The following is an 18,121-nucleotide window of genomic DNA, read 5'->3' on the forward strand; positions in this document are numbered from 1 at the left end:
GTACTGCATCACTTATGTGGACATAAATAAATTGTCATTGAACTGTAATAAGTTTAATGACGCGGCGTAGGGAGTGAACACATTATCTACTGTACGTGTGAACTGGTGTCAGTCAAACAAGCATTACATGATATAGCAAAAAAAGAATATACAAAAATATATATACTACAGTTTCATGTCGCACCAACCACATAGGTGCAGGGGGCTTTGTCAGAGTACCCGTTGTACCCATTTTTTGCCAATATATGGAGAACTCTGTATCTGTCAGTCCTTGTCCCTTTTATGCCATATATGGAGATCGCCGGTGTCATCAGTGCATACCCATATATGGGCTTGCCCCTTTCATGCCCATATATGGAGCTGACTGATTTGTGTGCGCCTGTATGCCATAACGACACATTGAGGTTAGACAACACACTCCATATTTGGGGCGTAGCGGCATTGAGAACTCCTTATATGGCTGAGGTGTGTAAAGCTGCATGTGTTCCAGTACTAACTTGTAAAGCGTGAGGTCAGTCTGGAGGTCTGCAGACACCTTGGGGATGGTGGGAGGGGGGTGTCTGGTGTCCTGAGGGTGACGCATCTCGATGGCCTCCTGGGGGCTGAGGTGGAGCGTAACAGGAATGACAGGGAGGATGCTGATGTACCTGGAGACACATGGAATACAGCAACAGATATGACACTGATTACTCATTCATACTGACAGATGCTAGTAGATAACAGACAATTATGGATTTGGATTGTTTTCTTTTAAGTAGAAGGTGAATTCTGGGATATACCAGACAGATTTTCACATGCTAAATGAAATCCTGTTGCAGAGACATGGTGCATGTGTAACATGTTTTCTAAAAAAGAAAGAAGAAAGCAGCAAAAAGCGACATCCACAAGCAACGAACAATCACACCACCCTGAATGAATGACACATTCTAAATAGTTCACCCTATCGATTACTCACCCCATGGAGACTCGAAAACAAAGTTTTGTCTTTGTCACATTCCTAAGCCAATAATTTGATGACCAGCAGTGGTTCCCTTTGGAGACAAAAAGACCCTGCTTGGTTCCATGAACATCCATGAATTTAAGTCTCCATGTGGTGAGTAATCGATAGAAGAGACATTTTGGGGGTGAAGTATCCCTTTAAGAGATGACTTTAGCAGGAGTCTAACCATGATCATTTAGTGAAAGTGGGTAGTAGTAACGTTAAATGTGTCACTGAGGTTGGAGGACAAAGAACAAGATGTCCTGCCTTGCAGCCCCAACAGTACCTCTTGGCCAACGTGATGTTGTAGTAGCTGAAGAGCGACGGCCAGTGTCTGAAGGAGAGCCTCCTCCAGCCCTCCTCGTCCTCCGGCCCCCAGCTGATGTGGGGCACAGAGGGTGGGACCTGGGGGAGGGGTTCTGCCCCGGCCCCGGCGGGCCCGTGGTAACCCTGGGACTGGTTCTCGGGTAAGGGGGTGGGCTCAGGAGCAGGGAGGACGCTGAGGGTGCTCGTCGGATCTCCTCTGGGGAAGACGGCCGCCACCCCCCCCAGGTGAGGCGGTAGCCCGCCACCCACCGCCGAGTCTCCAAGGGGGCTTTGCTCCGATACCTGAGCGGCCAAGTAGGTACGAAGGCCTGCCGGGTCGGTGTACACCAGGATACCGATCCAAATCACTGTACCGACCTAGGAGCAAAATAATACCATGCGTTTTAAGACACAAAGGTTCCCAAGTAGGGGAAATTCCTTTCCACAGCAGTGTACATATCAGACAATTGTTACAACAGCCCACAATAACAGCAATACAACAATAACAACATACAATGACACCATACAAAGACCAGTACACTCTCAAGCCTATTTAGTGAGGCCTTATTGTTTAAGGTGGCTATGGAAGCAGGTTATCAGGCTTTTCCCAAAGCGAGCCCTTCTGAACCGTAGTGTTCGGTACGGAGGGCAGAAGGATAAGGTAAAGGAGGTGATTGATGTTCCGTTCTATTGAGATTGCAGTGCATTCAAATGTCTTTACTGTTTAGTTCTGTGAGGTGAAGTGTGGGGAGACCTATTAAACCTGGCTGGCAATTACCATTTCCTTTGTATTGCTGACGTTGAGGTAAAGATGGTTAGACGGATGTGAGGGCAACAGGGCGGTAGTGTTTGAGTTCTTTTGGGTATGGGATTATGTTAGCAGTATTCCAAAAGGCAGGCTGTGTGGCAGTCTGATAGGATTCACATTAAGAGTGAATGAAGGACTGGTGAGAGTTCCAGTGGTGCAGCTCTTCAACAACCTTGCTGGGATACCGTCAAGCCCTTGGGCCTTGACTAGCTTACACCCGAAGCATACCGTACCCCTCTCTGTAAAGGGGGCTGGTTTCTGTGAGTCATATTTCTAAAAAGTCTTTGGTGGGTCACTGGGACCACCAGCCAATAAGCCCTTCAGAAAGAGCACTGCTCCTCATGTCAAATCTGCTTATTTGATTGATTGATCAACTCTACCACTACGTGACAATAAATACTACATTACTTTTATTTTCTTTAACTTTAGAACAACTCATTTTCTTTCTTTTTATTGTATTTTTATAATTTGAGTCCCAGACGGTTTTTAGCCAATTATTTTGACCCCTTTTTCGCCCAATTTAGTCGTTATACCAATTGATTCCTCCCCACACACATTTCTGTGTTGTCACTGCTGTTGTATCCTACTGACTCACCTGCCAGTGAGGAGCCCAACACTCCCTGCTGACAGGTGCTGCCCCAGCCCGTAAGAATACATGCAATGACCAGTATCACCCTCCCCGTCCGGCTTCCCTCCCCCGAACACGGACCAAATGTGTTCACACAGACGCCCGACATAGCCGGTTGCACCACAGGGGATTCGAACCCACAACCTTCCGTGGTGGTGGGCAGGGACTTTACCACTGCGCCACCCGAGCGCCGTAGAACAACTCCTTTTCATCTACAATGGTCAATCTTTACCATGATGATGCGCTGGGCCAGGCGTGTGCGGGCCAGGAAGTAGATGACGCGCAGCCTTTTGGGAAGCCTCAGGTTCCGGAAGGCCGGGGCCTGCAGGGTGATGGTGTGGGGGGAGGGGCGCGGCGGAGGGGGAGCCTCACGCATACGCAGGGGTCCTGGCTTTGGAGGTGGGAGGCCCGCCTCAGCCGGAAGACGGCGGTTCAGGTCAGCCAGCTGAGTGGGACAGACGGACACAGGTATAGACATTGGTTTTAGAAAAACATGTTTCTATGATCAGTGCTTCTCAAACTCATGTCAAGGACCCACAAAATTATATGTATTTGGCCAAGGACCCCCAGAAATATGATGTGTTGTATGTTTTTCTAATGGGCTCCGAGTCTGAGCAGAGTTGAGTCGAGTTGGTTAACAAGTAGTGATTGGAAAGGCATGTACATTTACGACCACTAATCTGCACTTGAGAACAATGCGAAGTGTGAGAATAATGATAAAGAACATGCCTTGGAGTCTAGCAGCTAAATGCTGTGTGTGTGTGTGTGTGTGTGTGTGTGTGTGTGTGTGTGTGTGTGTGTGTGTGTGTGTGTGTGTGTGTGTGTGTGTGTGTGCGCTCAGCTGAGAGGTATGGCTGTTTTACAGAATACAGCAGTGTTTCCAAAACAGTGGGTTGGGACCCATCTTTGTGTCACAGACTCATTTTTGTGGGTCACCAGTATTTTTGTTTTGCTTTTTACATTTCTTAATTCGTTTTCCTATTATTTCAAGCCTACATATTGTGAGTTTGTAGGTCAGCTATTTTGGGCAAATTAAGTGTAAGAATTGCATTATTACACAGACACGACGATTGACAATTTACTGTGCAATTAATAGGTATATTTACAGTCTGTGTGGGCTAAAACGCATGTTTACAGTTGGGTAATTACTATCAGTGTGTATAATGGAAGAAAGCTTTTTACCCCCTGGCTGCGTACTCTATATCCCTGTGGAAAGCCCTAAACCGGTTTTAACAATGCACCGAGCTAAATACTGCCACAGCAGATGAAACCAATGTGCGACAAGCATAAAGTACAAGGGGGAGTTAAGAGGTTTCAAGCGAGGAAAGTGCATTTTGTAGAAAGACTTAATCCTGGAAACAATGTGGTGGGTTCAGTGGTGAGTGCATGGAGGTGTGTGACCGCCACCTCACCTCGGCTTGCCCTAGATATGAGAGAGAGAATGTGTACGTGGTCTTACCTCCATGCGCCGGATGTCTATAGACAGCACTGTTGTGAAGAAGAACATCTGAAGGAAGAAGTCTGAGACCAACCCCACCACCGCGAACAAACAGAACTCCTACAACAAATAGAACAAATACGAGTAAATCACACAAGACCGCTGCACAAAGAGTCTGTCTGTGATGGTGTGAACTCATATGACCTAGGTGCATGTTTGTCAGGAAGTGAGGACCCTATAATATGCTGCCTACGTAACTCTTTTATACTTCTTCTGCACATGCACGTTTTCCATCGGTATTGCCGATGGAAAAGAGCAGGTTTCTCTTTGACCTTATTTGTCTTTGCAAAGGGATTATGGCTTCTTGGGCGTTATGGAACCCACCTTATCTAATGATGAAGAATGTAAACTAAGAACCGTGCCTTTGATGGGCATGAACTCTCATTTTTGAATCCATTTTCAACCTTGTATTGCTACAGAAGAATTTGGCGGAGCAAGCTCGGTGCTGCCCTACTTCACATCTATACAGTTGACATTTAAAGGAGCTATAGTAAACTTTTTCTTGAAAAACGGACGCTAAAATAAAAATAATGTTTCGAAAATATTTTATAAAAAAGATTAAGCTTCATATATGTGTTTTCGAAACATTATATTTTGGCAAAACTAACCAGAATACATCACATGTGTAAGGTGAGTGTTACCTGGATAGCTGGCACAAGAGTGAAATATCCAATGAGGATGATGCACAGCTCAGTGGCCATATTCTTCATGATAGACCAGCTCTCATTACTAAGGCCTGAGGAAAAAAAGAGAAGTTAAAAATAACGTCGTTTTTTAAATCTTATTTAAATGTTTTTTTGTCTTCATTGGCTTATGCAAGACTGCTCATATGCAGAGAGACACATTACCCTGAGCAATGCGTAGTTTGACCTCCAGGTCAACAGGGGTCGACACCACAGACTTGGTGAGGACCAGGACATTCTCCAGACCGATCACCACCACCAGGTAGGGGAAGATCTCCCTGGAGGAACCAGGACAGACCAGAGGAACAATATATCAACCATGATGCTTTTCCGTGGCCTATTAACTCATTTGCTGCCCCCTCCCGAGTTTCCCCGAGTTATTCCCGTACTGATGTCGCCACGCCTGAGTTTCTCGAGTTTCGGGCCGTTTTTGCAAAAAAAAATATATTTTTGGACTTCCTTCTATATTAACTCTTATTGTGCCGATCCCGAACAAGTTCGGCTTTATTTCAATCCAATAATTTTTTTTTTTTATTATTTTACTTACCCCGAGCTGCTTGTAGAGCCGTGGGTGGTCCTGGCTCGTCCTACGCTTTCCAGCGAGCCATTTTACATGGTCCGACGATATATTCCATTAAAAATGGTTTAAAATACATTTTTGAGCCCCCCAATGTTCACCGAATGTTCGGCGCCGCCGGCGGCACGACGTCCTGTGTGCCGATCCCGAATTAATGCGGCTTTTTTAATGAAATGAATAAAATGATCCGAGGCCTACTGAAGCCCCGGCCTAAATTTTTCATCCAGTGACCGAGGCCGTAAACGAGTAACGCCGCCGAATCCAATGCAAACCCACATCTTTGAAGGTCATTTTCTCTGGATTGTGTTTTTAGGGAGGCGGCGCGAGGTTTATTTACGGCGAAATCGCCGAAAAATGATCTTTTAAATGAGAACAAGCTAATAGCTATTTTGTAGCCATTTTCATCCGGGACCTTTTCATGACGTGCACGAACGTGAGCACGCGCGTCACTGCAACGTGAGTCCCCGGATGCTAATGCGCTCGCCTATGAGAGATACCCTGGCATTCTTTGGCGCCCTCAAGGGGCTGGCACTGGAAGGGTTAAACACACATAAGACACAGATAATGATTTTGGCAGGTGGCCAGTCTTACTTTCATTACCCACAAGCTAAACATTAACATAACCAAGAAGTAGAGTACAGATGATGATAGATAAGATTAATTACAGGTTAAGTCAAGGTCAAAATGTGTCATTGGAGAAAAGGGGAAAGAGTCCTCAGTTTATTACATCTGTGTTACACCACATGTGCTCATTAGCGGCATTGGCTCAGGGGTAGAGTGGCCGGTAGGGAAAGGCCAGATGGGGACTGTGAGGTTCCCAGTTCGATCCCGGGCCCCCCGAGAGTTAGTGATAATTGTCCTTGAGCAAGACGCTGAACACCTAATTGCTCCCGTTATGTACATTGGTGACTTGCATGGTTTCTTCCGCCATCTGCATATGAATGTGTGTGTGAATGGGTAAATGTAATACTCAATCTACGTAAAGCGCCTATTGGATAAAAAGCGCTGTATAAATGCACCTTTTACCATTAGCACCGAAGTCGATCTACATTAAACTCTCAACAGTCCTAATTATGGGAGAGATACATGAGTATGCAACATGTGCGGTGTGTGTGTGTGTGTGTGTGTGTGTGTGTGTGTGTGTGTGTGTGTGTGTATCAATAACCAATAACCAGATAACTGAAGAGTGTCCCAGACACATGCACACACTGACACACTAACAGAATATGGGCCCTATGTGTGGATCTTGGCCAGGGGTTGTTTGTTTGACAGTGAGTTGTGTCACGCCATAACGTCGACTATCTAATGAGACTGCCAGGATTGGCCAGCCACAAAATGTCAATATCTCCATATCAGCAGAAGACCCGCCCCCTTGCAAAGCACTGCTCATATCAGCGGTCCAATTTCCCCCCCCCCCCCCCCCCGCCCCCCTTTCTTTTTGCAAATGTAACAGTAACTTTTCACCCACCACCCTCTAATAATTAACAAGGATCTGTACATAATCAATATTGAGTTTGTGTGTGTGTGTGTGTGTGTGTGTGTGTGTGTGTGTGTGTGTGTGTGTGTGTGCGCGCATACCCTCCATTGAGTGTGGGCGTCAGTCCAAACAGTGTACAGAGTCCCACAGACATGAGCAGTGAGCTGAGGACGGTTACCACTGCAGCCAAAGCCAAGCCCCATTTGGACTTCACCATATCTATTTTACCTGCAGAGAGGAATCACAGCGTTTTGAAGGAAAGGTTATGGAAAGAATTTTGCATCCAACTTACCATATTCATGACATCATGAGGGGCTGTTATGTGAAAAATAGAAGTGAAATGGTCCACTACAAGTGCAATATCCCCCTAACCTTTTCCACTGTTGAGGACTACTTGTATTTTAGGAGTAATAGTTTTAGATTATAGTGGGTGGCTTAAAAGATACATTTTGGGTGTTTTTGTTACTCCGAGAGTGAGAGGGTAAAAATACATGGAGCGTCGCCGCTTAGCATAGTGCTGGCACAGGACCTGGCACATCGGGCACAGATCTTTTTTTTATGTTTATTAGACCGGTGCCATCATGCTGGTTTAAAGCACAGGTAGATAGCTATTTCAGATTGCTTCGTCAGAACTACCTGTTGTATAATAAAAGCTATTGTTTGAGTTTCTTCAGCCTAATTGGAACTACAGTATAACCTAATAATGTCCCAGTGCAGGCCGGTGCAAAAATAAATAAAAGCCTGCTGCAAATAGCTGCCTGGTTCCTTTAACTCATTTCCCGCAATCCCCGTCGAAACCGTTGATTTCCCGCTGTACCACGCTGCGATGCCCGTCGTTCCCGGAAATTTAATTAGCTTTAATCATTATGAAACAATTAAAAGTATGATCGCTGTATATAGCCGTTTCGGAGTCTTAGGCCCGCCTCCTAACTGTATCCTGCCGTATTTCCGGTTCTGACCGGATCTAGGTTTCCGTATCCTGTCCAAGGCCCAATCGTGACTTCCGTCCAATCTGTTTACACTAGCCCTTACCCGTTCAAAGATATGAGCTCCAAAATGATGTGCAGTGTGTGGGTTATGGGATGTGCACTGTGCACACAGTATATGAGGGATGGAAAGTAACTTTAACTGGTGCTTGCATGATGTAGGAGCATCAATGTAAGAAACCCGTTTCCTTTAATGGCTACAGAGATACTGTCCCCCCCCCCCCCCCCCCCCCCCCCAGCCCGCCCGCCCACCCGCCTGCACACACACCCGCCCGCCTGCTTGCACACACACACACACACTCCCCCCGTGTGTGTGTGTGTGTGTGTGTGGGGGTTTGTGTGTGATTGTGCATGGCCTGAACAACAGCGCCCCTCCCTTAACATGTGTGGTCACAAAAGGTACTGTAGGCTAAATAGATATAGATACACCATAAAAATGCAAATATACAGCATACGATTTGCGAAAGTGACAAACGGGCTTCACAGTTATGTCAGGTGTGTTCATATGCTTATGGTGATGGGATTTCAGATCAATTGCTCCAGCCACTGATGAGAAACGCGGTTTCAGACAGACAGACAGACACTCAGACAGACAGACATTCCGAAAATTATATGTTAGATTGTAAACAGAGGAAGGAGCAGCACGGTCATTTTATCGTCTTTTTTCACGCGTTTATTTTTTTATTTGATAGCTGTTTGATTCTTGTGCCCGCCTGGCATATGATCCGCGCACATATCGTCTGCTATGTGCGCGAACGTGTCCACGTGTTACCATAGCGCACAACTGGCCGTTTCCAATGTTTTCTTATGTAACACCGGCGGATACAGCAGGGGTAACAGCCTGGCAACGGATTTGTCTATTCCAATGGATTTTTTTTTATTCGAAAGCTGTCATCTTGTCTACCGGTCTACTACATGAGTCGCGCACAGATCATGCACTATGCGTGCACGTGCCCACGTTAAAAGGTAAGGACAATTTGGCAGCTGCTTACTACAGCTATGTTTAAAATGGCAGCAAAATTGTTAAACACCAGGGGTCAAATTGATATTGCATAGTAAACGACCAGGCTACTATTTGGTGATATATGTGGTTAGTATAATTCACCCTTCACAGTCTGGGCGGCAGAGCACTTTACATATTAATAAGTGTGTGGCGAGGGGAAAGACGGGGAAAGTGTAATGATAACACAAGATAAAGGTGGGAGGGAAGGTAGAAGGGAAGAGAGGAAGAAGTGGAACGAAGAGCAGAATACGGAGGGAGAACACAGGAGAACAGACAGACTCACGTGTGGAGAAGTAGATGTATGCAAACAGGATGATGTAGGTGGTGACCAGTGGGATGAGCTCAGCGATACCAATCTCCTCCTTGAAGTGAACGTGTACCATGTGGTCCTCCCGAAGGCTGCAGTTGGCCGAAGGGTGGAGCTGCTTCAGACGAGACCGCAAGCTGCCCAGGAACCTAGACACACACACACACACACACACACACACACACACACACACACACACACACACACACACACACACACACACACACACACACACACACACACACACACACACACACACACACACACACACACACACAGTGATTCATGAAAATGACTGAATATGAGTCAATGATACTTTTTCCATGACGAAGACACCCTAGGTAACATTTTCCCTCAGTTCCACTTGTATAGCACATGATGACTGCCTTACGGGCACACCTTTTTCACAACATTATAGTGGGTAATTCACGCTGCAATTTTTACGTGACGGATTCTAGACATGGCAAATTTGTTAGCTAGAATTATAGAGGATCTCTACTTTTAATGTATACCGGCGCCAGATATGACTTATTAGTTCCTTGCTTTGTGCGCTCCTTACCTACAGGGTGCGCTCCATTTCTACCAAGAAAATGTACCATTAACTCTTTGAGTGCCCCCTTTTTCACCACTAGAGGGCCCCAATGACCAGAGAATTCTACTTAGACAGTGCTGGTATATGCACAAGCCCTGCAGCCATGACATGCCTGAACACTTTCCTTTGTGCATGTACAGGAAGAGGATGAAGTTAGCTTGAAGTTAGCTATTGGCTACCAAGCATTTTAGAAGATCTATTTTCTGCAATTTAGCCTCGATTAAACCTTGCACACCTCATGCATGGGAAAAAAACAGAGAAGAATGAGCTCTAAAAAATCCAATGCAATCCTGGATTGCATTGGAGTGGATTTGTGCAGTTTGTTCACAGCTTTCAAACAAAAAAATCCGATTGGAAATCCGTTCAGGCATTCTTGAGATAATAGCCATTATGTTTTACATGTTATGTAAACAAAAATGGCTGCCCTGTATGTTAGATGGGGTTGTATGGGGGTGGAACATGCAAAATCGCGATTGAAATCATGTTCACCAGATTTGATGGGGTCCAAAAAAAAAGATTAAAAAAAAAAAAATTCACTTTTTTTTTTTTTTTTAAAGCCGAACTAGTTCGGGATCGGCACTCTGCGATACGCTAATAAAGCCGAACTAGTTCGGGATTGGCACTCAATGAGTTAAGACTCCCTAAATCGGGAGAAAAGCAACCGTCAGGTCGCATACACAAACTTTAGAAGGCAATGGTAGCCAATCAGGAGGGAATATGGGAAATTAGACAGAGCCATGTTGATGACATGACTTTAGAGATACTGTGTACCGCTTTCCGTGATTTTAGGGCAAAATCTGTAGGTGCAGTGTCCAAAAATGTGTTTTGCAAGAATCAGCCTCATGGTGGCGCTAGTAGGCGCTAGTATGGTGGCATGTGAGAAATGAGGGGTTGTGGTTTGGTTGATAAAACGAAAATGTACACAAAATGGGAATGGGAATAATCACATGGAGAGAAAGAAACACTCCCTGTCTATATTCACCTTAACACTTAAAAGACTAAATCTAAAATATATGTCAATATCCTATTTGTACAGCTCTCGGATTCGGTAGAAGGGTTATTGCATTGTAGTAACAAATATGGCAGCTCTGGCCTTCCTCAACCATATGTAAGGGAAAACAGTACACGCATGCATGCACGCGCGTTGCGCGCGCACACACACGGCTCAAAAAAGATGATCCAGTTTATCTGGCAGTAAACCCCTGGAAAGAGCTGCCTGAGATTATTAACATGGTATTTATAAAACACTTTGCTATGGCGAAACTATGCAATGCTACAAACTGCTACTTAGCTGTGCAAAGTGCAAAGCTTGATGAACAGACGCTGGAATAGAAATGCTGAGTGGGGTTGTTTTGGTGGTAGTATTTTAGACACTGGCAACAGCTTGAAGACTTCTCTTCATTTTAAAATAAAATAAAGATTTTGACATTTAGCAGCCGTTTGAATGTGAAAAGTCTTAAAATAAAAAAAGATATATTTTGACATTTAGCAGCCGTTTGAATGTGAAAAGTCTTAAAATAAAAAATATATATTTTGATATTTAGCAGCAGTTTGAATGTGAAAATATTAATTCTATTACACAGAACCAGTTTTTTCACTTTGTATTTATTATCTCACCTAGCGTCATAGGTTCCCAGTACTATGGTGATGGTGTAGGTCACCACCCTCTTCCTGCTGTAGTGACTGACCCCGGTGTGCTTTCCAGGAACGCCAAACAACAAGTCTGAAATACCATACACATGCGCACACATCCACACACATGAGTGTCAGCAAATTATTTGCAATTCCCAAACAGCAGCAAGCACTATATGAAAATGTACAAAAACAAACTTGCAATGTGTCACATGACCAATTCTGAAACGCTGTGAATGGGCCCTATTCACAACAGCTATTTGACAAGAAAACACTCTGGTAATAACATTGTGGGTGTGTTTAATTTGGGTGTTACTGTGTGTGTCAGCATGGACAGCTCCTGTATAGTCAACCTTATGCCTGCACACAGAAATCCCTAAAAGGAACTCAACCATTAACATTATAACCTCATCATCTGCGCTGCCAAAATGGCCACTGTGAAAAGGGTCCACAATAACACCTCATCAGAAAAAGAGGTAAAAGATCAAATACTAAAATGTATAATTAATTAAAACACTAGTCATAGACAGCAATGGAACAAATAATAGTAAAGCCTTCTCTCAAAATTCTCAGACGTGAATTACAAAATGTTCTATCCAACATCCTTATGTAAGCAAAGACCTGTCACCAAATTTAGGCAGCATCTCGCTGTCTCTAATTTAGGGTCCCCTTCCGTATTAACTCATTTTGTGCCAAAGACACCATTGGAAGTATTTTTTTCGAAGGCCCACACCGCAAAAGATATCACTGGACGTATTTTAGTTGTTTGGGTTTTTCATCATTCAAGTTAGTTAGTAGTGTATTGTCTCATGGCTGTATCACTCGTGCTCCTGCATGCCACAACTCCTCTCTATCCACATTTTTTCTTGGAGCTTCCCTACCTCGGAGTGTGGCGGAGGTGTGCAGTCCCTTGGGCTCATGCTTCTGGACGGTTTTGAGAAGGTCGGGATCAGAGTCAAAGAGCTCCCGTTGGTTCTGCCAGTAGTTGCCCGGGGAGACCAGCAGGCAGCCGTGCTCTGGCATGACGGAGTGCATGCGTCGTAGTCCAGGTAAAAGGTCCGTCACCTGTAGACACAAGGCCTCCAGGCTGCGCATCCCAGAACTGAAAACACAGCAGTTGAGATGAGGAGGATTCCTTACTATTTTACATTTCGGACAACAACTCAGTCTTTTGTTGAAGAACAGGAGCCAGAGGGGACACTGGTCCTATGTAGTCTTTACCTGTCAGAGTGGACATGGTTGCGGATCTCCTCCAGCAGGGTGAAGACACGCCCCAGTGGAGAGCGGAACACATCCACCGGCACCAGGCTGCTCTCCCACGGAGACACCGCTGCCTTCACCAACACCTGCTGGATGTAGGCCACTGGAGGGCCCCGGTACTGCACCATACAGAGACAGACAAACAGACACATGAGAAGAAATAGGGCAAAAGACCACAGAGTCTGTGCAAGCGCGCCAGCAGCAGGGAAAAGGTCGGGCGACACTGGTGGGGTACTAGTCCAGCACTGGTCGAGGAAAAAAAATATATAAATATATAGGAAAGTCAATCGCAATAGTGTCCCCAAAAGCGAGGGGACATTCAGGACTAATAATAACAAAAACCATGGAGAGAAAAACAAATTTCACCCACGGTTTAGTGTTTTACACCTGTAAACCTGTGATGTGAAAATAAAGTTGATTTGTAACTGCAGGTGGTGAGCACCACCGTCCGACCGTTTGACCTCAAACTGGCGTGTGTCGCAGATGACCCCGAGAGTGTGCAGTGCCGACTAGTGGAAATTCGGTCGGAACCAACCATTTCCGAGGAACGAAAAACCACAAATGTCTGTAGCTGTCTGTGGAGGACACATCAAATCTCTGCATACTCCAACAACGGGTACAGTAAGTACTCTGAAAACAGGTACAATGGGTATTGCATAACCGGGTGGGGCATGCATTCGCAACTTGCATTATTCACAGCTTGTGTGACCCCTAGCAGGGTGTTGCTCAAAGGGCACTGGGTCAGAAATTGGGGATCTCTGACTCACCCAAAGCGAAGTGCACTGAAAAGCGGCCGGGTACCTGTATTGGGTTGAGGAGGGCACTGAAGGCACCACTCCATTGAAAAAACAGGTCTCTAGGTAGACACAGTCTTAAAGCCCTGACAGGGCAGCAGTGGCTCAGGGTTAGAGTTGCCGTCTAAGAACACGGATGGTTCCCGAAGGGTTCCCAGTTCGATCCTGGGCTCCCCCAGAATTAGTGTCCAAGAGTCCTTGAGCAAGACTCTGAACCCCTAGTTGCTCCCGGTGAGTAGGTTGGTACCTTGCATGGTTTCCCCTGCCATCGGTGTATGAATGTGTGTGTGAATGTAATGCACAATCTCTGTAAAGCGTCTTGGATAAAGGCGCTATATAAATGCACCATTCACCATTTACCAAGCTGAATTGTCTAGACTATTTCAAACTACGTCGGGAGATTAGATTGGGATCTCACACATCTGTGTTAAAAGTTGCTCCAGCTCTCTACCATAATACATGAATGAATAACATTATTCATTATACCGTTATGCGATGTAATGCAAATATATGATCCACTCTGTAATGAATGCAGCTCTACCTCTATGAGTTATTGAACACACCCCTGCAGTGGGTGGGGTTGTTAGTTTTGTTCGTCTGCAACATTGACAATAAACATGACATTCATTTGCCAGCAGTGAGTGCATACCACAAAACGATTGCATCTGTGTACTGCCTGTGTTTATCTTACACAGTCTACCTCACTTTATCTTTCTCTCGGTTGCATGATGTCAGTCAGTGTTGCCTGCACTAGGGCAAATGCGAAAGAGACCTGATGAACTGCCAACTGTGGCTGAAACGTTGCGTACCATGTAATGTTTGTGTAAACGAAACACTGTTGAGCAATGCTGTTGTGCAGACTTTTATTCTTTTAAATGTTGTTATTTTTGTGTCCAGCACCAGCAACGAACTGGACGTGCGCAACCCATTGTTTTGAAAATGTGAAAGAGACACTACACCAGAGTTCCCCAATTAGTTTTCCCCAAGGGCCGAATTATGTCTAGGGTAGGGTACCAAGCCGAGGGCCACAACATTGCAGAGGGCGGTGGCGTTCCCACTACTTCAGCGACAGTTTTCGTCGTTGTCGCGTGAAAATCTTGTATGTCCAAAATCGTTCGTTTTGAATTTATCATTTTAAACTAGTGAAAACAGCCGATCTATGTGCTACTGTGCTTGTAGATCTGCTATTTTCACTACTTTTGTGCGACGGCCTTGTATGATTTGCGAAAGAACGCACAAATTTGGAGATACAAGATTTCCACCCGACAACGACGATATACTAGTGTTGTTGCTGCTCTTATTACTGGGGTTGGTGTGGGCCAGACAGTAGCCCCCCGCGGGCCGCCTATTGGGGAACCCTGCACTACACCATAGACATAGAAAGGTAGACACCTCCTTCGGCTCTTGACCGCGTGCCTTGTGGACTCTGCGACCACGTAAGTTGGTAGGCCAATCAGAGGCAGGAGGGTCTTTTCTGGCAGCATGGTCTCGACAATCCCGGAATTCCAGACTACAGTTGTGGCACTTCACTCCAATGAACAGCAGCGGTGAATAAGGCATCTAGCTTTTTATATCTGTGCACTAAACGGCCCTCTCTTCTTGACATGTTCCACCACCGATTCTACTTTTAATCAGGTGACTGACAGAGCTCATTACCACCAAAACTAAATACCTAAATGCAGTGGCGATGCGTGCCCCAAGGGACCGGACCTTCGGGGACGCACCACCGCCCCCCCCCCCCCCCCCGCGCGTGCACATGCGCGCAAATTGTATGCCTTTTTCATTCTTCTTTTTCTTTTACAAAACTGGTTAACAATGAACAGCAGACTGTGTACAAGGCAAGCACGCTGGGTAGGCTTAACCTACACACATACTCCAAACCAAGACTTCCAAACCAATGCCAATATAAGGATTAAATAGATGTGCGCTGCTGACAGACAGAGCCACACAAGACACAACCAGCGCAACCAATTGAAACGTCCATTTAACATAGCGTGCTTTACAAAGCAAAACGCACTGTCCACCATCATGTAACAACACCAGCTATCAATGTAAAGAAAGACCACGTCAAGAAAGACCCACATTAAATAGACAAAAACAGGCCTAAGTGTATCAATCTGTCTTTCAATGTTATATGAGATACATAAAGTGGTTCCTGTGTAAATAAGCTGTAAGGTTTACTAGGATCTCCTTTTAGCTGACCAGTGATTTGTACTGTCATGAAACTGTACCTTTTCCAATTGCAAACTTCTAATACATTCTTCAATGATCAATCAATGGAAATTAAATGCACAGCGGCATATCCAGCAATATAAATTAATTCAGTTTCTCTCACCAATGAAGTTGTTCACTTGAAGAAAAGAAAAATATCCTCCTGTCCTTTTGGGTGAATTTCTCAAAGATGGGTTCATAAAGCTATCATTCCTTTTAAGTTCTGTCCATCTTTTCATAAAACAGTCTTCTTGAAAAAGGCAACGATAATAATAAATCCACAGCGTTCACTCCAGCTGCAGCCATGTCGCGTCTGTTTACTTTACAAGTTTCACGTGTAGTGCATAGTGAGTGTGAAACATGCTTGTTGTTCCACTCCAAGTCCCGGAAAAGCTGTGTTGTGATTGGCCAGTAGTCACTTGACTCATTTTGATTGGTGGTTGAACGTGGGTGTTCCGTATACCCTTGACCAGAGCCCTCAAAATATGATTGGTTGATCAAACTGACAATCCACACCAAGGCTTGTATTATGGGGAACTGGCTCAGGGAATTCTGGAAGACCTGCGAGTGAGAGTAATCTGCGCAGAGACTCAGTAGAAAAAATCTCTCATTGGCTGTTATTTTCCCCAGCACACAAGCACTCCCTATGCACAGAACTTGGGGAAGAAACAACTACAACGAGTATAGCGAGCGAAACAGTGCAGTTTAACAGATTACCAACACAAATAATTGTAATTATTTTAATAAAAATAATAAAAAATAAAAATATATTTTTTATTTAAAAATAAAAATATTATTTTCTTTCTTCTGAGGATCCCTGGGTCTTCTCTGAATACCCTGAAGGTCCTGAAAATTCGCCACTGCCTAAATGTTATTCACCAACCGACCACTATATTTTGTTTGTGTCCATCCCTTCAGACTTTGACATGAACATCCCGTGCTTGGAGGCAAATCTGGAACTATGTGTGCTAAACAGTGGCCATAGTGGGTACGTTTAACCAAAGCGATCTGCTATTTCTTTTAAAGTTAAAGGAGTAGTTCACCCCAAAAATGACTTGATGTCACGATAATATTTTTTTGTATTTGTCGCATTCCTAACACAAATTTAATTATAGTAAATTTACCCCCATTGATTCCGGATAGGGACCCAAATGCATTTGGGTCTCCATCCAGAATCAATGCATTTGGGTCTCCATCCGGAATCAATGGGGGTAGATGTATTTAATAATTTGAAGAGAAAAAAAAACATTTTGGGGGTGAACTCTCCTTTAAAGCATAAAATAATGGTGAAAGTGGTTCAAATCTAGAGTGACACGGAATGCGGTCCAGGTCTAAATGGCTTAACTGATCCATCAAAGGCAGGCAGATGAGGACTCCAATCAATTCTGTATTTTACGTTCATCAATTCAGAACTTCCATCACTGTTTACAGCATCTGCATGCAAGTATTCTCTACTCTTACCCAATCGGGGCGCTCTCCGAGGTCCCCCTGGGGCTCATGAGAAGGGATGGTGTAGTCTCGAACCCCCGTGGTGAACTCCACAGGTCCTGTTCCTGGCAAGGGCAGCCTCAACAACGGATAACTGATAAGAGACACAGAGGAGCAAGAACTTCAATTCACTTTCAAACAAACGATGTGGAGCAATTTGCAAAGACAACAAATAACAGGACTAAAAGTCCTGCTAGCAGCCCCTAATATTCATTCAGCTTCTTGCAAACAACTGGACATTGTAGTAGGGTTCATCCTTTGATTGATTGATTGAAGACTTTATTAGAAGTTTGCATAGGAAAAAGTACAGTTTCATGACAGTACAGTTCACTGATACAACTTAAGGTCAACTACAAGGAGATCCTATTAAGCTTTTCGGCTTATTTACACAGGAAACCTTTATGTATCTCATATAACATTGAATGACAGACGGACAGAACACAGTACTGTGCAGTAGATATCGTCAGAAAAAGACAAAAAACTGTGCAAGAAAATATATAGATATTTAGAAGGGTCAGGGGAAGGGTAAGGCTAGACTAGGTTTACTGTTATGAAGAGCACTGGGAGACAACTTAATTAGATTTATTTATTACAGATTTACAATAAGCAAGGCTGATAGGGTTACTGTACATTTTCAAATACCAGCCGGGGGTTCAAATCGATTTTGCGAATCAAGCGCCCCGGCGATTAATTGGAAATCTACGGTAGTTAGGATTACAAGTGAAAGTAAAGTAAAGTAAAAGTACATGTGCTTTTGTAACCCATATGATAGTGTTGAGTGTGCATGGTTATGGTATTTTCACTTTTCAGGGAACGTTAAACCAGGGCCTCCCGTGACTTTTTGTTGCCACTGGAGACTCCAGTGTCCCCCTGGCTCTTATTAAAGGTTCTC

The 18,121-nt window shown here is 44.6% G+C and overlaps 1 protein-coding gene across 3 annotated transcripts in view; it reads right to left on the reverse strand.

Annotated features, from left to right (window-relative positions):
* Positions 1-18,121, reverse strand: part of scap (SREBF chaperone) — a 48,121-nt gene that overhangs the window by 15,690 nt on the left and 14,310 nt on the right. For all 3 annotated transcript variants that reach the window (XM_080745337.1, XM_080745336.1, XM_080745335.1), the window contains exons 3-14: positions 17,203-17,323; positions 12,698-12,855; positions 12,358-12,578; positions 11,462-11,567; positions 9,229-9,401; positions 7,058-7,184; positions 5,068-5,180; positions 4,861-4,955; positions 4,181-4,279; positions 2,954-3,166; positions 1,266-1,663; positions 498-647 (exon numbers count right to left, since the gene is read on the reverse strand). In XM_080745337.1, the coding sequence (XP_080601463.1) occupies positions 498-647; positions 1,266-1,663; positions 2,954-3,166; positions 4,181-4,279; positions 4,861-4,955; positions 5,068-5,180; positions 7,058-7,184; positions 9,229-9,401; positions 11,462-11,567; positions 12,358-12,578; positions 12,698-12,855; positions 17,203-17,323 (1,974 nt within the window). The remainder of the gene's footprint in view (positions 1-497; positions 648-1,265; positions 1,664-2,953; positions 3,167-4,180; positions 4,280-4,860; positions 4,956-5,067; positions 5,181-7,057; positions 7,185-9,228; positions 9,402-11,461; positions 11,568-12,357; positions 12,579-12,697; positions 12,856-17,202; positions 17,324-18,121) is intronic.

Source organism: Nannobrachium achirus (genome assembly GCF_963921795.1).
Source record: "Nannobrachium achirus genome assembly, chromosome: 2".
NCBI classification, from domain to species: domain Eukaryota; kingdom Metazoa; phylum Chordata; class Actinopteri; order Myctophiformes; family Myctophidae; genus Nannobrachium; species Nannobrachium achirus.